Source organism: Xiphophorus hellerii, chromosome 17 (assembly GCF_003331165.1).
Source record: "Xiphophorus hellerii strain 12219 chromosome 17, Xiphophorus_hellerii-4.1, whole genome shotgun sequence".
NCBI classification, from domain to species: Eukaryota; Metazoa; Chordata; class Actinopteri; order Cyprinodontiformes; family Poeciliidae; genus Xiphophorus; species Xiphophorus hellerii.
The window spans coordinates 12,327,977-12,348,441 of record NC_045688.1 but is presented as its reverse complement, the minus strand read 5'-3'; the positions used below and the strand labels follow the sequence as shown (position 1 = coordinate 12,348,441).

Here is a 20,465-nt window from a genome sequence, read left to right as displayed (position 1 = left end):
TCCATTTCGAGCAGTCGTTCCCTTGAGAGCGTGGCGAAATGTCAAGCTGCAAGGCTTGAAAGAGAAACGAGGAGGAGAGGGACAGTCAAGAAGAGATGGAGGAAAGTGTGGGGATGAAGTGAAATCTGATGGAAGTGAATGCTTATGGACATTTTATCCTCAAGCAAGTGGCAAGAAGGAGTGAAAGGCTCGAAAGATGGGAAGAAAATACCTTTTCTCTTAGTTTTTCTTCACATTTTGCCAAGTTGCAAACCACAAACTTTATTATTTTAATGGAAAAGAAAAGAATACACGCTTGTCAAATTGTATTTGTGTTTGGAGTATGCCTACTAGATTTGCACATCCAAATACTGATATATTTGCCTTTTCTTTTTTTTTTAATCAAATATGTCTCGCTCAGTCACATTGGATGGAGAGCATATGTGTAAGTCAGCTTTCCAGTCTGGCCGCAGATTCTCACTTGGATTTATGTCCAGGGCTGCTGCTATTCATGATGCCATTTGTGACGCTCCACGACAAAACTAGGAACAAACCGCCACAGAACAAACAGACAGGAAAGATAGCCAGTCACATCTAATTTTATTGCTTCCAGGACTGTCCTGTAAATAGCACTAATCATGTTTTATATCAACCTTGATGAGCTTCTTGGCTCTCACTGAGGAAAACTGTCCGCACAGCATAATGCAGACAAAACCACATGTTTGCCTCATCCCGGATATGTCTTGTGGCAAAGTGCAGATGGGATTCTCTATGGCTTTCCTTCAAGACTTTATTTCTTTGTAGAGTGATGGGGTGCATAAATAAGAGTTTTCCCATTAATAATTTCTACATCCTGAACTGTGCTTCTCTGTATCTGACATGTCTAATACCCTCTTTGGTCTTTCCATGGTGTCTTTTTGACAAATGTCCTCCAGCAAACCTTTGAGCACCTCAAAGAATGGCTCCCAGTTTCAAGTATTTTTGCATCTACCCATCTTTCCAAATTCTAACATACTTTCCTGTCCCTGCTGAAGAAAAGTGTTTCAATGACATTTAAATGTTTGGGGTAATGTTCAGGAAGAGTCTGTGTATTAATTCAATAGGTTTTGTGGGCAGTTGGTTAAGTTTGGATGAATTACAGTAAAACAGCTTTGTCTTGATTTTCTTGCTTAAAATTCGCAAAAAGTATCTTAAAGTTTCAGGTTGAAATGTAATAAAACAGTTCAAGGGATGTAAATAGTTATTGCATAATAGTACATATTCACATTTTTTATATTATTTCTTGCTGTATTCAGTTTAATTCTGATGACATGATTAAGATTTGATTTAGGGGTGTCTTTTGCTATGTCCCCCCTACTCTCCGGCCTCCATGTCTTCTGTGTAGTGCACCAGTCGAGTGATACACGTCCTGGCCAGGGTTAACCACCTCCGTTGTAAATAAGAGGCAGTCACCGAGTTGCACACACTGTGGCCAATAATCTCGCTGTTTTTCAGCTAACCTGGCGCAGCCCGGGATCAATGGCCACTTCACAACTCATTTCCTTTCACGCCTCCCTAACTGCCCTGGTCCAGCTCGGGGAAATAAATGGCACTGGATCCATACGTCCACTCACAATGAGCGCTAACACATAACACAGAAATGCGTACACACTCGCAGACGCACACATTCTCTCTTCAAGAGCTGCAGCTATTGCCTCACCTCGATAATTTATTTGCAGACTGACTTGGTGTTGAGTGGTGCATCATTTTTAGCAGCTTCACAGCCCAAAACAGGCATTCTGTCATTGTTTGTTGCCACTCCCCTGTCATCAGCTTAAACAGTCATTAATACAGGAGGGTGGAGTGTTACTGTCACACACAAGCTGGAAGCCCACATGTAAATGCCTCTGTTTTGGTCTAATATGGAGTTAACAGCAGGATAAAAAAAAATGTTTTCCAATTCATGGAAGGTAACGCACTGCTGCATGCTCTCTCTATAAATGTTTCTCTTCCCTCCCCCTCCGACAAGGCAAGTGGCTTACAGTCATTTGATAGGCCACGACACTGCTATCCATTTAACAGAGCTTAAAAATCCTACATATGCATATGCCAGGGCGTCTTAAGCTGACAACCAAAAGACAGGATTTGCTAGAAGGCAGCTTTGGAGTGTTGTGAATTTAACAAGCATGTCTCGTATTACAGTCCCTCTCCGCTTTGGTCATGAATAGTAACAAATCAGACTCTGAAACGCATGCCCGATGGTTTGTTGTGTGTACCCGCTTTGCCTTCTCTAACTAATATTAAAATGACTGCAAATCTGGTTAAGAAGATGACTACCAAGAGGAGAGCGCTATCTTTAGTGTCACTGGCGCTTCTCCTCATAATGCTCTTGGAGTCTCTGCTAACAGATTCCAGGTGTCTTTGCTGTGTTGTTCCATTTGTTGGCACTCGGTGCCGCTCTGATTGCCTTCATCACTGACCCATTTTTCAACGAATAAATCTCTCCCAAGATGTTTGTGGTCGTGGCGCCACCCGTCCATAAAAAGAAAACACTTTTTCAGGCATTGCCTCTGCACACTGTATACATATGTAAGAGAGCCTTCTGCTTTTCACAGCTTTTCATACAAATGCAGTAAATAAGTCCGGGCCTCGGGGAATTGAAAGCCTCAAACTGAAAAACTGACTGACATGTCACTTAGAGCTGGCTTTGGCACTTTTCACTGCAGGCTTTGGAGATCAAGCCGCTGGGTCTCGGTGCATCATTTGAGGTCTTCTCCTTACTGTACCATTTACCGCAACATAATAGATATTATTTGCTTTCTAAAGTAAGCAAATACACTGAATTGCGAGGCCTGTATAAGGTCTGGAGAATTCAACGATTGATTGCTTTCAACTGAACATTTGTTTTGGGTGATGGGTGAGAATAAGATGTACTAGAGTACTGAGGTTAATGATGGAAGTGACACTTGGCATCCATTGCAGCAGAGATAGACAGGCCCGCCCCCCTCATGCTTGTATTCACGCTCAAACCGCCTGCCATTCCTCATCAAGACTTAACCACTGCTTATTTACCCACACGGGAGACTTAACTCGCTGGAATTGATCAGTGATAACGCTGGAAAGCTGCTCGTTCCACCCTGATATATTAGAGAAAAAAAAAGAAGAAAAGGCGGTCATGAGCATATGCAGAACATGCTTTTGTCGGCAAGGCGCGGCACTTCAAGCATGAGCGGACACTAAGCTGATATTGGTTTCACGCTTGAGTCTGTGTAGTGCAACAATCTTCCAGTAGAAGCCCGGAGATTTGATTGTTTCTGCATATGCATTTATCAGAAGTTTACATGATAAATATACATTAGGCTGGTGGCTTGGCCATGCGTATTATTGTTTCTGAGATACTGTTCTGCAGGCGTTTCTGTTCACCTGTTTGGACTTCATCATGCCATTCGGCATGAGCCTGATAATCCTCATTTGCACAAAACTTCAAATGGATTTGGGAGAGTTTTTGCTTTGTTAGTCTTTGCCTGAATTTCTCTCTCTGAACGTGAAAAAAAAAATTGTAAAGAGGATAGAATTATACAAAATGGCAAATTCTGATGTTTTTTTTAACAGCAACCTATTGCATGTTTTAGTGTCAGAAATTCTGCCATCTTTATGTGTAAAATAAGACATCTGTCTCTTTGGTTAGTCAATGCTTCATTTGGTAATGCCTGTATCAAAGTATTAATGTATGTGTCATTTATCTTTCATGCAGATTTCAACCTTAGCTTTTATGTTTTCCTTTTTTGGAATCACAGTAATTGTTTTGGTTCTTGCAGGGAGTGCTATGAAGGGAATGATCATGCTTTTGGCACATTTATCAAAGCCTTAAAAAAAATGGAAAGGGAGGCCTTTTTCTCACATAGCCGGACTAAGTGTGCGACAGAGTGATAAATTTTCTTGTTAGGAGAAATTACATCCACTAACTTGAGCTACTTCAGCATGAAATTGAAAAAGAAGCATTTCTTGTGAATTTCCATCCTTGATTCAATGAAAGATGTAGATTAGCCCCTTTCTTAAAAAAAAAGAATGAAATGAAAGAAGTGATTCTGCTCCTGCCTGCTTGTTGTTAGAAGCGTGATATAGGATGCTGCTGGAAAAGTCTTTGTTTGTGGAAGTGAGACGTACTCAGGCTTGTTGCAGATTAAGAAAAGACGTTTTTAACATCTCTTTCTTTGTTTTTTTTGTCTGTGTGTGTGGCTGCATGCCTCTGTGGTTAATTCATATCTAAGCCATATGATATGGACATGTTTCTGTCATAGGAACCAGAGATCACTGCTAAAAAAAAAAAGTTAAACATGGCTCACAACCCAGAACATCACCGCACCAGGGGGTGGCTTAAGGGTTGCCCCCCCCCAAAAGACCATTTCTGTTGCTTAGTTTGTCCAGTCATATAGGTCACAGGCGCAATTTTCTCATTTTGAGCCTTGCAGTAATGAAACCACAAAAATATTATTCTTAGTTCATCAGTGTTCTCCGAGGCAGAACAGTTGGATTTATTGAAGCTGCTCATGTACGGTGATTTCTGAGTAATGTGGTTACATTTAATCTTATTTATCAAAGTAAATAACATTGATGAACATGTTCATGACAAGTTTTCAACAACTTTGTGGTGCCAATATTGTGGTATGAGGGGAGGTAGTTCTCCAAAATTTTGACACAGGATAGCTGAAACTTTTTAAATTTGTATTTGTAAAAACATTGACAGCCAGAAATCCCTTTAAAATACATTCATAATGCATACATACGTTCATAAACTGAACTTTATCTTCGAACACAATTGCAAGCTTGCCTCATAAATCCCAGTCCAGCCGTTGGTGAATGGCGTGGTGAAGGAGGATGAGGCCAACAACTGATTGACACAGGCTGGGTGTCAGTGAGGCAGGTAGATAACTATATCTTCTCTTGCTCACTTAAAGGTCCAACATGCATCACTGTAATTGGAAAATTTGTAAGACAAGCATCATGGCACAACACAGAATGGACCGAAGAGGAGGAGGGAAATAAAGGTGTCACATAAGCAACGCAATCTAGAGAAGAGACGGGGAGGGAATGGGATGCATTTCCTGTCCAGTATCAGATGCTGTGGCTTTTACTGAGTTTATCTTTGAGGGTAGCGAGGCATTCACTGTGGGATGTGTTAAACAGCAGGGCGCTACTGTCAGGACAAGAGACAAAGTAATCACATGGACTTGTTTAAAGTGCTGTTAAACTATTTAAAGTCCACACCTGGCAGAAAACAAAGCTGCGTTGAGTTATTTCTTCCGATCCGAATTAGGTAAAGAAGAACCATGACTATATAACTTAGCTTAAGTTCACCTACAGCTTAGGTCAAAGCTCTCTCTCTCTCTCATCGACCACATGAAGAGGGTAACACTTAGACTCAACACTTAACCTGAGCTCTGCAGGATGAGACAGGCAGACACTGGTACTATTGAACTGCAGCAGCAGAACCCGCCCCCAAGAAGAGGTCATGCAAAGAAGCGCTCATTCGCCACACAGGCTGAGCTTGTGTCAGTGCAAGCTGACATTTTTTCAGCAGCCTTTACTTGTGTTGGGTGAATAAAAGAAGCAAAAACAGCTTTAAAAAAAACCCTGTCTGCTTGTTGTCTCATGCCACAATCAGCTTGTCAGTTGCCCCTGGCCTTTTTCTTTGGAGTGGAAGCCGCTACACCTTGTCAACAAAAACTGACACGAGCTCCATAAAAGACATCTTCATTCTGTATCTGATCTCTGGATAATATATATATATATATATATATATATATATATATATATATATATATATATATATATATATATATATATATATATATAAAATTCTGTTTTGCTCCCATAAAAGCAAGAGAGTGCAAAATTTCCATGTTACAATCTTGATAAATTCATTCAAAATAAAATGCATTTTGTTTTGAAAATGGGAAGCAGCAATTATTATTGATTCCAAATTAACCGAACATATTGTGATAATACAAGTGTTTACAAGTTATTAGAGGTATTTAAATATTAATTATTTGTTATTTTGATACAGAGATGAGAGCAAAAATATAGAATAATGTAGCAGTAGGTTTCAAAAAACGTGCTTCATTTGAATATTTGTCGTTTTTGGTGTTCTGATCAATTATTAGCCTTTATTCAATAACTTTTTAAGTCTAACAAACTGAGATTGGTTGGTTAATTTCACAGCCTGCCTGTTTTGTTAGTTTTCACTCTCTGTTTTACAAACGGTCTCAATTTACAGAAACATTTAAAACCTCATCATGATGTTCCCTCAGATTGTTCAAAATGACTGTTCTTGTTTTGTGAAACCATTTTCTTTTTATTTCAAATCGTGGAATTATTGTTTGATTATTTAATTTCCCTTCAGGATTAAGAAAGGGTTTTTTAATTTAATTTAATGCAGGGGACATATTTAATGAAAGTTTAATTGTTTTTATTTAAATATAATAAAATCAATGGATAATTGATTTTATCCATATAAATTTTCAAATGGATAATTTGGTCACTGTTTATGAGCAGTTAGGCTCTTTTTGTAAGTATTTTGTTTATATTACCTTGTAAATGTTGCTGTTCCATCTTTAATATGTCATTCACAACATATCTCTTCTTTCATCCACGCTAATAATCTCTTCATTTTTCTGTTTTTTGCCCCCTTTTTATGAATGAATGCGTTATGAATAATCTGTTGCTTCTGAAAATAAAGACCCTGTGTGAAGCGTAACAGTCATGTGTAAGTTTTTATGGAATAGCGTAAGTTTCAAGGAGATAAAACAATGTGTCCATTTATATTTGTAATCACGATTACATAAAAATGAGCAATCAGAATCCTTAAAAACTTTTGAATTACTGGAACATGGGCATTGGAATGAACCCACATACTTTTGGGGAAAGTCTTTTGTCAAAACAATCAGAATTTGTCTGTGGTTTTGCTAAAGAATTTGCTAATTGATTGGTCTGTTTGTTTTTTCATCAGTGGTCTTCCCACACTCAAAAAAATAAAATAAAATAAAAGGATCTGGATTTTCAAATACTTAGACATGCAATTCCTGCAATTACAACATTTTTGCAACTAAGGCACATCTTTATTTTTGTTTCACCATTATCATCAGTCCCCCACCCCTTGCTGTGAGCTTTTGCGTCCTAGTCACCAAAGATTTATATCAAGCTTTGGCATAAAGTTCAGAGTAAGTTCATCCAACTGGACAAACATATTATGAGCATGCAGAGAGTGAATACATGGCCCTTGTAAGACAAAATCTACCAAATATTACATCCAAGAGGGTTCCTTTTTGCTTTTCATGTACATATCCTTTGTTTTTTTACTTTTTAGTTTTTGGTGGCAACCTCGTGCTTTGGGGAAAAGTGGATCTACAAATTATTGACTCAGGAGAGCTGAATGCAAATTGATTTTGCATTTTCAATTTTTAAAACTACCTATCCTTTGTCATCCATTAAAAGAGAACCGCAGTAAGATTCATTGATAAAATGTAAAAGGGTTTTTAGGTATTGATGCTTTTGCGAGGGACTGTATTGATGCTTCAATGAACCTTGCATCTGTCTTTGGGAATATACTTGCTTTTATTTCAAATTTTAAAGGGAAATATGTGCAACGTTTGACATACAAATTTTCAAGGATTGACAAATAGGTTTAGTATCAATGTTTTCCATAAGTAGATATGCAATTCCTGCGGTTAAAGAGAAGAAAGGCCGCTAATCATGCATGGTCATGGTCTGCCAAGCAGGTATATACGTATATGGTGCGCATGCAGCGCTTCAGCTTTAAAATATGAATACTGATCCACAATCAGCAGAGTAAGCTCACAGTTTGTCTTTGTTAGACAGAGAAAAATAAGTGTGAAGTTGCACAATAGAGTTTAGGCCCTTAGCACCAGAACGCCTCTCTCTTTCCCAAGCTTTCTACCTGGGGCAGAAGAGAGCAAATTCATCTCATCAGTCCTCCGGGGACGGTGTAGCTATGCGGCTCTGTTTACTGTGGTAGAAAGTTAATATAAATTTTCATCAGTGGGAGAAGTTTACACATACGATTTCTATTTGTCCTTCATTATTAGCACCTGAGTCTGGGACTGGGTAGGCATAATTGTCTACAGACACAGGCCAAATAGATGCAAGGGAAAGGCAAATAAGCACACCCCAAAATAATTTGATGCTTGTGTGTTACAATCCGTCACCCTAGGAATTCTTAATCTAGAGAATCAATAAACAAGAGGTGAGAGAGGGGGAGGAGAGGAAAGACGAAGGGGAAGAAATGAATATTGTGAAATGAGTGTCAGGAAAGGGAACAGAGGAGGAACAGATGGATTCAAAGCGATGGTTAGGAAAAGAGTTAGCAATCAATTTGCAAGATTTTTTTTTTTTTTCTGCAAAGGGCTCAGTATCCTTTAAGAGGTAAAAGTCCAACAATGCAGATGTGCATAAGATGGAGTTTATTTGAGACAGAGGGAACTGAAGTAGCTGAAAATATGAAGACAGAGGTAACGGAGTGGGACACAGAAGCCCATTGTTCTGCTGGATGTTTTTACCTCTGTCCTGAGGCCCAGGCAGATTCTCCACGGACTGTTGATTTATCGAGTCATACATTAAAATGCTCATTACTCCTGCATGCTTTCCAAATTCTCCTTTCTATCGGGTTTGTTCTTTTATTCTGTCCCATGGAAATATTGTCTGAGCAATCACCCGCGTATTTCTGTTGGAACTTTTTTTTTATGACATCATTGACATTTGTCTCCCATTTATCAGCGCCAAACAATCCACTTTGGTGAAATCATTAAGCAGCACCAGAAATTTCCACCAGTGAGTTTTTTCCTCCAAGTATTTTCTATCTCTGTACTTGGTTTCAGGAACTAAATCCTACAAATTTGAGTCCCAATCTTTTTGTGGTTAAATAACCCTTAAATAACTCTTGATTCTTGTGCCATTTTTGAATGCCATCAAAAACTCTGAGCTTTATATAAGATTAAAAACATTTTCATTCACACTGCTGAGTTACTTAGGGTATGCTCTTACTTTTCACTAACTTAGCCTGTGTTTTACATTAAAGTTTTGTGTGGGATATTTCCACCCACCAATCTTTTCCACTTCCCCTTCCAACTCTGCCAATTGTATATCCAGCCTTCCAGCTGTGCTGAATTTACTCAAACATAAGAAGATAGGGTGTAAATATTTTAGTTCTTAGAGCATATAGATTCTACCAAGAGGCAAGTAGCATCTGCCCAATTAGCCATTATTATTTTAGGTAACATCATGAGCATTTTCCTAGAGCAATTCTAGGGTTTAAAGTCCCATAAATGGGAGGCCAGACAAACGACAATTCATTGTTTTTCATGTGTTTGGAGCATAGCAAAACACACCATTGGCCCCTCCTCAACCTGTTGCTGCAGACTGTACTAGATGCCACAAGGTTAAACTCAAATATAAGACATCCTAATATGGGAATTTGGAAATATTTTGATAAAAACACAGAAGGCCATGGTATGAAAACTAGAGGAGCACCAAGCACCATTCTGACCAGGCTAATGTTTTTAAAACTACAACTGGTACGCTACAACCAGAACTTCTGTAAAGCAGTGGTTTGCAGGCTGGCTACCTGAGCAGATAGTCTAAATACTTGAGCAAGTTTCCTGTACTTTTATCACACTCAAAATAACTATTAACAAATGTTCCGGATAACAATTTACCTGTAAAAATCCAAATGCTTCATTTCTGCACATGTGGAAATAATTGCAAGTGAAAATCTCCTTCAGCCCATGCCTACTCAGCTGTAAAAAACATAGCCACACAACACTTCCCCTCCCCGACCCATTGCTGGGCGGTGTAAAATTTTAAATATCCCCCGCTTACAAAAAAAAGAAAGATGTTCCTGGTGGGAAATATTTATGGTTGCTAAAAAGTGCAGTCATGTTGAGGAAACCAAAGGAATGCCGCCCATCACTCGCTATGGTAACACTGTTTTAAAATCAGAATTAGCGAGGTACAAGCTCCGTGTCTTGCTGTCCAACCAGCTAATCATAGATTTTTATATTTGTGCTATTCTCCAAACAGCAGAATAACACTAGAAAACAAATAGATTTAAATTCTCTATTTGTGATTATCGTATGTGTCAAAATAACAATGTCATAGACAACATTATTGAAACAGTACCATCAACATGAGATTATTTTAGCAGTAGTACCAATAATATTTGTTTTTCTATTTTAAATAAAAGCAGTTGAATCATGTTATACATTTTTATTTGAAGCATCTGTGTTAACGCAGATATGACATGAGAATCAACAAACTTTTTTTTTTTTTTTACATTATTTTTATCTCGCTTGGCCTGTTTTTTTTTTCTCTCTTTTCTTATTCACACCCCACCTCCCCCTGAATCTGTTTTCTCGGAAGCAAAGATGGATAAGCCTGGCGAAGCTGCATCGTGCGTGTGTATATGTATATTCTTACGCAGGAAGTGTGTGCGAGTGAGAGTTGTCAAAGCTGTCAGCTCAGCTGGAGTTTTTCCAGAGTTACACATAGTCTTTTTTACTCCCCAAAACAAACACACACACACGCATCCACACAAAGTATCTGTTCAGCACACTCGAGATAAGTCGTGTTAGCCCTGATGCAACCCCATTTCTCACTGATCGACAACTGACTGCTTGTTTACAGCTGCTTTCTGCAACGTGGAGGCATTCTGTAAAGAAGTACCTGTTGAGAGCTGGATATTACATGCGTGTGTCATCATTCCAATATCAGCTAAATCCCCTAATAACAACAACTCCCAGTGTGATTTGAGTCAGGAAGTGATCTGCACTGTCCAAACACAATGTCACAGCCCCGCAAACATTTCCAATGTCATGGCTAAATAGCCTGCTGTCTCCATGTGGATTTGAAAGAGCGCCATGCTTCGGTTTGTTTCCTTTCTCACCCCGCCGGCCACATGCAGTAAGCAATCTGGAGATTTGCAATGGTTTGGCCCAGTATTAAAGCACCTAATAATTTATTTCATGCTTGTTTAAGATCTTTGCATGCTTCCTACAAAGCTGCATTGTGATGGTTGCTTATTACCATGTTCCGGCAGAACTCCAGTGGGAAAGTAAGACGAGGGGTAGCCTCCTCTCACTTTCTCCTTTTGCGCCCTCTCTTGTGATCTCTACATGCCTATTAATGTAGGAGAGGAATGCCTGTGTAAACATTCTTGTTTCTCAGTTCGATTCGCATAATAGTTGCCTGTGTCGCCTTTCTCCCTGACCTCACTATCTGAAACCAATTACACCAGATCCATTTGGGCTGAATCTTATTTTCATAAGGATCCCTGTGTCGCGGTCTTGGTCGCGCTGTGTTATTTTCCCTCCCTGTATTTCTTTTCCCCCTTTTCCAGCCTCAGTGATGGATATCAACATCAAATATGCCTATGAGTGCCTTGTTATTTATATAGTGGGGGCCTGGCTCTTTTTTTTCCCTCTTTTGCACCGTCTGCCGTGCTCTCTCATTCTAAGAATGTGTCACATTGTGCTGTTTATACAATGTATGAATTAATAGACTGGGAATGTCATTTTTTCATGCATAGCAACCCAGGTTAAATAGTTGGCGCATCAGTACTTGTGTGTGTGTGTGTCTGTCTGTGTGTGTTATTCTTGTCTGCTCTGGCAGCTCTTCAGCCAACTTTTGATGACTTTCCTTTTTGTGCTTTCAGAAGGGCTTTAGCTGCACCATGTATGCGGAGCGAGAAGTGGGTGGCACAAATTGGTGCTTTTTACTGTAATGGCTGAATACTCAGAGCCAGTGAAAGTGAAGGGGACAGAACTTTCATTCCCCCCCAATACCCCCTTCTTTTTACCTTCCACACCATCACACACTTTCCGAAAAAAATGGCTAACCCCAATTCCATGGAGGAGGTGCCAGACGGTTGCAGACATGACGAGCCACTGTGGAAAAGTTCTGTCCGGTGTTGATAAGGCCTGTGTTATGTTTGGAGAAGTCCTCGGTATGAGGAGGCTTCTTTCTTTTTTAATAAGCTTGGCATAGATGATCTCCCTATGTATATACTTGCCATGAACAAAGCTTTTTGGAAAAGTATTCTTTTCACAATATAAAGTTACAAAGTGCTATAAACATGGCAGCTGCTTTGTCTTGTGGTATCACAAATAAACTCACATAAAAAAACACTGAAATTTGTGGTTTTAACGTGGCAAAATGTGAAAAAGTTCAAGGGGTTTGAATACACAGCACCATGTTGTTTTATATACTTTATATCGTTCCATCTCAGAGAACTCAAGTAGGAAAGCTGGTCAGCGTCTCCACAGCAACATGTTGTAACTACGATGGCCTCAACTTGGCAATGCTGTGATGAAAGGTAGTTCAACAAAATACAGACTCTCTAGCTTCTTAATTTTACTTTGCATTTTCCTGTCATATAAGACCCTCCCCAAAAATGCAGTTGTTTGAAACAAAATGTGTTGAGTTTAACGGATATGAACACTTTAGCAAGAAAGTGTTGTTAAAAGATGTCCCCCCCCTTTTGTTCTCTTGACCGTGCATAACATATCGAGAAGCTTTCTTGACTTTGGCTCTAACACAGTGAGTCATTATTGATTCGCACACGGATAAACATTCCCCCCTGACAGCTACCTTGAGTCGCACTCATCAAGCAACCCTCCCCTCTAACTACTGTGTGCAGGACTCAATAAGCCTTATAATTACTTTGATTCACCAATCATGGTGAGATTAATTGGGCCCTGTGTTTTAATTAGCAAAGTGATTGGCTGCATTCAAGGAATTTATGTTGTCTTTTATGCTCGGTAAAAGGAGAAAAGAAAAAGGGGGGAGAAAAAAAACACATTTGATTTCCCAGCCAACGCGAAAACTTTGTGCGTGCCAGATCGCTGCGGTTGATGATGTCTACAAAGGTGTGTGTTTGGAAGAAAAGGCAAAGGCTCAGCTTACAGCCACCATACACACTCGCATGTATATAAACTAGTGGCGACTGGGCTCCTTTTTACAGACGGATCAATGCAGTTAGGACCCAGTGCCAGTGTAATGTGTTTGTTTACTTCAGATCAGAAGCCCTGGCTCCTCCTAAGTAGCCAGACAGCTCCCTCCCCAACTCTACCTCCACCTCTCAAGGCACCTCCTGAGCTCTGTCTTTTCATAATTGATCAGCAGAGTGGGAGGGTGAGGGGGGATTGGATGTGTTCCCTGGGGGGTCAAGATGTGGCAACTTTTCCCACTCCTCCTTCCCCTCCCTGGTTTTTCCCCCCCTCTGCCTTTTCTCTGTCTGTCTCCTGTCTTCTCCTCCTGTTTGCTCAGGATCTCAATGTACTAGTTCAAACATTGTTCCCACCAGCTGGCTTGAGCTGCGCCATATGCACGCCCTGTCAAAGCAGCCGTTGTCATGGATACTGGCAAGCTCCGGAATGAAATGAGGACCAGTGGTTCTTAAGGAAGTGTCACTCTCTGCCTGAGTTTTATTTTCCATTGCCTCCTCGATTCAAAAACAACACAAAACGACAACAACAGCAAAAAAGCCCAAAAACCTGTGAAGTTGTTGTGCTACTCCAGCTTGATGCTTGTAGACCAGCGCAGAACAAGCTATTCTGTTGTGTGGAGCATCTGTATGTGCAGAGTGTTCTTTACTGCCAGCCTCTTTCCTGCTTCTCTTGAAGAATCGTGTGAAGTTGCTCGCCCAGCCTGCTTGTTCACCACGGAGCAGGAGGGGAGCTGTAAGCCCATGAAACCGTAAAGAAATAACTGCGTCCTCAGTGTCTTTGATTCTCATCATTCTGTTTTCTCTTTAACACATTGTGTAATAATAAGCAAATCTGTTTACTCTGGGTGTTGCACACAATCTCATGAGAATAATTCCACTTGTTATTGCTGTACTGAGTTGTCTTTTGTTGTTGTTTGGTGATGTGTTAGCTTGACATCCTATTGAATCTATTTTTGAGATTCCTATGTTCAAGTAAGAAAGGAATAAGTCCTTGAATTGCCCTGTTGTGTTGATAGAGCTTCTCTTTGGGCAACACTCAACTACTGTATCTGACTATTAATGTTGATGCTTTGCATCTGCTTTGTAGTTTCCATTTATCAATAAGCTAAAGGGCTTTTTTGACCTTTTAAATGACCTTGGTGAAGTTTTATGCTTCCAGAACCCTGATTTTGTTTTGGAAAAGACAAAAAAGGAGCCCTTTGGATACGTTTTTGTTTAGAAAGATATTGTTCTCACAATTTGACGTTTATAGCTGTATCCAAACTGCAATGGAGCATTCAACAATTACATATGTGTAAAAATGCAGTTTAGGATCTGTGAATCTTTTACTTTAAGTGAAAATAATTTTTTAAAAAAGGGGGGGATGGGGAGGATCCTCATGGTTTTCCAAACTGTTGCTCAAATCTGGTCTAGTTCTTGTGAACGCAACATCGCATATCATTTCCCCATCTCAACTCATGTTGATGAAAAATCATACAGTTTGCCAAGGCGAACTTCAAATACTCCCAGACATGTGTAAACAGCTGTGTAGTAATTTTTTTTCTTTATCAAGAAGGGGAATCTATTAATCTCTCCATCTATCTACCCATCCGCGGCACATAAGCACCCTTAATGCACAGTGTAAAACGCGGACTGCCGGTTAATTCATTCTAAATGTAATCTGATGTTGATTTTGTCAACTTTAATTACAGCTCCCAGGGACACTTCACATGGTGCTGCCTCTACTTCACATTGATATTATGAATATGCAAATGTGGTGGTAATTTGCAGAGGGAAGTGGATATTTCAGTTGAGCACACACTAGACAGGTCAATTCTACTCCCCGTCATCCCCCCTACTTCTTCAGAGGTGCTCCAGACAAACCGTATTTATTTGTGGTCGTAGCCGTACGAGTTGTTACTGAAACATATCTCTGGTGCCGTTTGTTACTTAAGATGTGAAATGTTTTCCCAGTCATCTCCATCTTTCAAGATGCCTTTTGTGTTGTGCTCTCGTCTTCCCAGGCACTACAAGCAGCGAGGCAATTACTCTTGCAGCAGCCAGGCAGTGGCCTGAAATCTCCAAAGAGCCAGGACAAGCAGCGTCCACTGCAGGTAAAGAAGTTCCCTCCGTCTAATCTCAAAAGTCCATTCGTAATATGTGCTCCTCCGCATAAAGAAGATTTCCTCTGTTCCACAAAGCGTGTTTGGTTTGCCCACGCAAGCCTCGGACGAGAATCTTTTAAGATGAACAAGTCAGTCCCATGAAACCTCGCAAGAGTAATACAACAAAGAAAAGTACAAGCTTTACTCAGAGTACGTGTCAATCGAGTCGGAAATTCTTGTGACGAGCACATCCAAAGGTTATTTAGTAATCTGCTTCTGCATTCTTCACCAGATCCATGCGTTGTTGACACAGGAAATCCTTAGGTTGGTTATTGTTTGAAATGTGTGTCAGTCTGAGTAGCCGGTCGCACAGCTAATTTTATCCGCCTGTCATTTTTCCCCCCTTCGGTGCTAATTTACCTTATTGATTTGTAGGGTTGTCTATTTCTGTTGTCAGTGAGTCGGAAAAGGTCACACATATGCCGGCGCACCCCTTCACACTCTGGTCCACGCACACGCCGCCTGCCACCCTCTTTCTTCCCGGTGTTAAGATATTTTTCTCACATGAGCATTCTCTTCATCCCACTCGTTTACGTCAACAAGGCAGTTAGTTAGTTTACTCTTCTATCAAATTAGGTAAGGCCCCTTGACATCTGCTCCTATTTTTCATATATGTATATATTTATATTTGTCATAGTTTTAGAGGTTTGAAATTGAAGTGTGAGAGCTTGTGCCCTGCTCTCGGCTAATAAGTACTATCAAGGAGCAGTGGTTTACCTCATTAGGAAGCTCTGTGCATTTCATTAATGACAGGGAAATTGGCGTTAACCTCACCCGTTGATATTTTCACAGTCTAACAATGGCGACACCTTGAATTGGAGTCACACCCCCGTGTATCTAATTACACACCGGTGAAGAGATAAGGTTGCCAAAGACTCTTCTGTCATATTTCTTCCTTGAATTATTCAGCGCAGACTCCTCAAATGTGTTAATATTGATAGGCCTTTCACAGACGGAAGCATCCAAATTGCACCTTGAAACTGCGGTACGTATGTAGCTTTTGGAGTCTGTGGGATCCGAAGTGAGTCGGTGCCCTGCAAAATAACTATAACCCTATCAACTTGTTACATTTTGTTGCTGATGAACTGCAAAAAAAATCTTGCTGATGTACAGAGCTTGCACACACACACGCGCACACACACATCCCCACACACTTTTGACACACCTAAAGACGATGCATTGGAACCACTTTCCAATGAGTGACAGAAAACTGACTATAGATTATTTGGTGGTGGTAGTGTCATACTGTGGGGATTGTTTCTTTTCATGATTTTCAACATTTTTAACAAATATAAATATGAAAAGTCTGACATGCATTGGTATCCCTACTCCCTGAGTCAGTTCTTAGTGTAAATACATTTTCCCACATTATGATGCTGCCACCTAAAACCTAAAATTTATACCAATGTTTCTTTTCAAAACAGCTTTGAATCAGTCAGATAGGACGGACAGTATTTATGAACAGCAATGTTCAAGAATTTATGTATAGGCTTTGACTGGTCCATTCTTATACATGCTTATCTGATATAAACCATCTTATTGTGGGTTTATTTTCTTTGCTCTTAAGCTATTTTGAGCTTCTAAGAGGTTTTGTTCCAGCACAGCTCTCTTTGTGACTCTAACCATCCTCCATTAACTCCTAACAGCTTTTCTGGCCGTTTTCATTTCGCATATTACATTTTCATCTCATCTGACCAGAGAATTTTCTTTAATTTTCTATTTCCAAGTACAACATATTGAAATTTGTTTTTGTAACGTTGCAAAATGTGAAAAAAACTACTTTTGCGTGACAGTGTAGATTCAAACAAACGCAATCTTGATCTTATATGTGTGTGTGCACAAAATCCAAAACAGGATTTGTGGACCCATATCAATTTAAAGATGTGTTGGGGCTTGATAACTGTCCACCCAGGTCCGAGCACCGTACTGTAATAACACCAACAGATGGTAAATATTGAATATTTACATTTGCTTACTCCATCCTTGACTGGTCGACAGTGGGAATCTGAGGGCCCGTAAAGCTCTCTGCATGTCCATTTGTTGATCCAGCCTTTATTAACATGGTCACCTCTTTGTTCTAAAAGTTTGCGCCCACAGAGTTGCACTGTAAAAACAAAAAGAAGAACTGTTGATTCTGAGTTCCAATTCAACTTCATTTCTACAGTAGGAATATGCAGCTGAGTAGCTTTGAATCCTCTCATTTCAAATGACATTTTCCCATAATACATACATACTCCTGTGTGTAAATATCAGAGTAAAGCAGGAGGAACTTCCTTCATTAAACCACCTTTTTTCACTGCCAGTTTTTTTCTTCTTCTTTTTTTTGTTTTCTTGTCTTGAGGGAGTTTACTCAATAAAGCTGGGTTATTTACCTGGATTATGAGGCCACAACAGACGCTACAGTGCAATATTTTATTAGCTTCACAGCTAGATAAAAGTCAGCGGCAATCAAGCTACATGTTTTCCACCCGAGGAATGGCGCGGATTGATCCCCTTGTCTGATTAGTGCTGCTGAAAGTGGGAAAAGGATTAATATAACCATGACATCCTGCTTATGGCAGAAGACGCTGATAAATCCTCTGCCTGTTTTCCCCTCCTCTTGTTCTCCCGTCGTTGCTATTTAGGAGAGAGAAATGATCCATAGATCATGGCATGTAAATTATTTAGTACACAAGCATCTAAGTGCCTCAGCTTGCAGTTTTAATTACTCGTATTAGCAGTTAAAGGCTCTTGCCTGACTAATTCTATCCGTTTGCTCGTCATTGCTGCTCAGAAGTTGATGATGCGGAGGCAGGCAGCTCTGCCACGGAAATATGCACACACACGCAGACACACGCAGGATACAAAACAACAACAGCCCAACAAACACACACACACACAGAAGCTGTTTCTCCACATTTGCGTTATGTGACAGGTCTATTATTACCCAGTAAGCCCACGGGAGCACTCAATAAACACCTATTTCTTCCTGTAAATCCTCCTGTCTCCGGCTGCTGCTTACACGGCTCTCCCAAGGCACAGCACCCTCTTGTCTGTGCTCCTTTTTTTTTTTTTCTTTTACCATTGCTCATCTCCACTCTTCTCTTTGCTGATGTTTTCACTCCGCCACACACCCCAAAAGGCATTTATACACTGACATTTAGAATACAAATAAAGAAATGCGGACAAGGAGATATGAAGGGGATTACAGAGGCCTATGAATGTGGAAGTTGTTTCGCTCAAGCCCGCGTGTACATAATACATCTTTACACTCCCTTTCACTCGTATGCAAACATGACCAGTAACTCTTAAAGTTTTCTGCTGCGAAGGTGGTCTGAGTAGTTTTATGACGGTCGGTGATTAGACATTTAAATGATCGCAAGACACTATTTGGAATTGTTCCCTGCATGGTTTTCATGTCAAGATTCCTTCTCCAAACTCAAATCTTCATTTCTCAGTCCGTTTCTTTCCTGATTTTAAACACTTAAGTACAACATTTAGTATAGGAAGACATGCATGAAGCAGAGATTTGGTGGGTTGGCAGGAAGGAAGGAAGGACTCAGTGGGTTGGAAGTAAGGAGGAAAGGAAGGAAGGAAGGAAAAAGAAGGAAATAAATATTTGGTGTGTTGGGAGGTAGGAAGGAAGGAAGTGAAGTGAACTTAATCTGTGAATCAAAGAAAATATGTCAGTCCCATCCCATGCTTTTTCAGACCGTGTAGGAATTCTGAGGTGCACTTAAAACAGCCCAGACTTTACTTTGCCAGTGTTGAATGGAAGCTCGATAATGTGAGCCTGCAGCCCGACCTCCTCTGGCAGGGATTAAAGTTGTATCCTGCATCATCCAGAGCCAGGCAACTTGCCCCAAGTGGCTGCTACGACCACCGTGGTCACCCTCACACACTGTCAAGCTGTGAATGCACTTTTATGAGACCAATAACTTTGGTTCCATCTGTGCAACATTCGTTTCAAAGTAGAAAGGCTTTATGGATCGTGAAGGATGTTGGCTTTTGGCGCCTTTCTCCTGTGTTTGCAGCTGTCTGCCCAGACCAGTCAGAGTAGCTGTGGGCACTGGGCCATCTCAGGAAGTGTCACACTTTTAAAGGTCAACTTTACACATTTCAGCAGCGAGCCAATATCATTTCAATGGAAGCGCACGTCTTTTAAAGGGTCTCGGTGCTCAAGTACAGGATGGCTTACTCCAGTGTGCTTGGTGAAAAGGATGCTAGTTCACATTTACATTTATGAATATATCTTTCCACTGCATCCCCTCTGGTTGCATCTGAAAATAGAGAAAAATTATCACAGCAAAAACTAGAGGGTTTGGGGGTGGGGGGTATTATGTTATTCATGAGGAAAACTTGTGTTGACTCTGAGGAAGAAAGAAAGAAAGAGAGAGAGAGGGAGTGAAAAAAAAAAAACGTCAGCATGTTTTAAGTCAAACACCCTTGGTTGCTTCTTTTGTAACCAGAAAACAAGATTTTTTTTTCATGCGCCCCCCTCTCCCTCTTACTCCCTACCCTACCTCATCTTTTTTTTTCTCTTGCATTTACAACACCTACAGGACAAGATTGCTAAATTGCGAGGACAGAGTAGGTTCATCATTGTGATGCAAAAGAAGTTGAAATGCAACCCCAAGGCGAGGTAGCTGAGTTTGAGGGATCAAGAGAAAGTGAGAGGGAGGGATAAAAAAAAAAGTAGCTCAGACCTTTGATGTAGCAGCAACAAATTTACCTTGTGACAGAAGATACATGGGTGCAATAAACGAGTTATACCAGCCCTTACACATGCAATCAGATGATTCTGGCCAGGGTGTTAATTGGATCCTAACCGGCAGATCTGATACGCCTGGGCCCCGGTGGTGAGGGGGGAAAGCCTTTCCAAGTGATGAACTATAATTCACTGAGCTGCTTGAAGCACTTGTAATTTACTGTGTGTCACTGATGAAGAGGCTGATCCAGTGGAGGCCATATTACCTGCAACATCAGAGGAAAATGTCCCCCAACCTTCCCCCATCATCCACCCCAAATCCACATACACACACACACACGCATACCAACATTCCCGTCACCTGCTCTCACACTTTCTATTTCAACTCTCTCCTCTCGCTGCAGTTTCCTTTTAATTCTATCCATCTCACTCTCTTACTGTTGCACCCCTTTAGGGAGTTTGGTAAGCATCAGTGGGGAGAGAACTGTGCCAGTTTTTTTTTCTGATAAAGGTGTGACGGTGTGCACTGATAATGAAGCAAACAATGTGCATGAGGTGCACACCAGTGAACAGTGGATTCACAAGGCCTAATCAGTAAGTTTTTACATGTAGAGATAAATCAATATGGAAATTGTGCTAAGCCCATCCCAAGCTCCTC

At 40.4% G+C, this 20,465-nt stretch overlaps 1 protein-coding gene across 9 annotated transcripts in view; it reads left to right on the top strand.

Annotated features, from left to right (window-relative positions):
• foxp2 (forkhead box P2) overlaps positions 1-20,465 on the top strand; it is a 118,150-nt gene that overhangs the window by 56,125 nt on the left and 41,560 nt on the right. For all 9 annotated transcript variants that reach the window (XM_032589151.1, XM_032589155.1, XM_032589150.1 and 6 more), the window contains one exon: positions 14,980-15,069. In XM_032589151.1, coding sequence (XP_032445042.1) covers positions 14,980-15,069 — 90 coding nt within the window. The remainder of the gene's footprint in view (positions 1-14,979; positions 15,070-20,465) is intronic.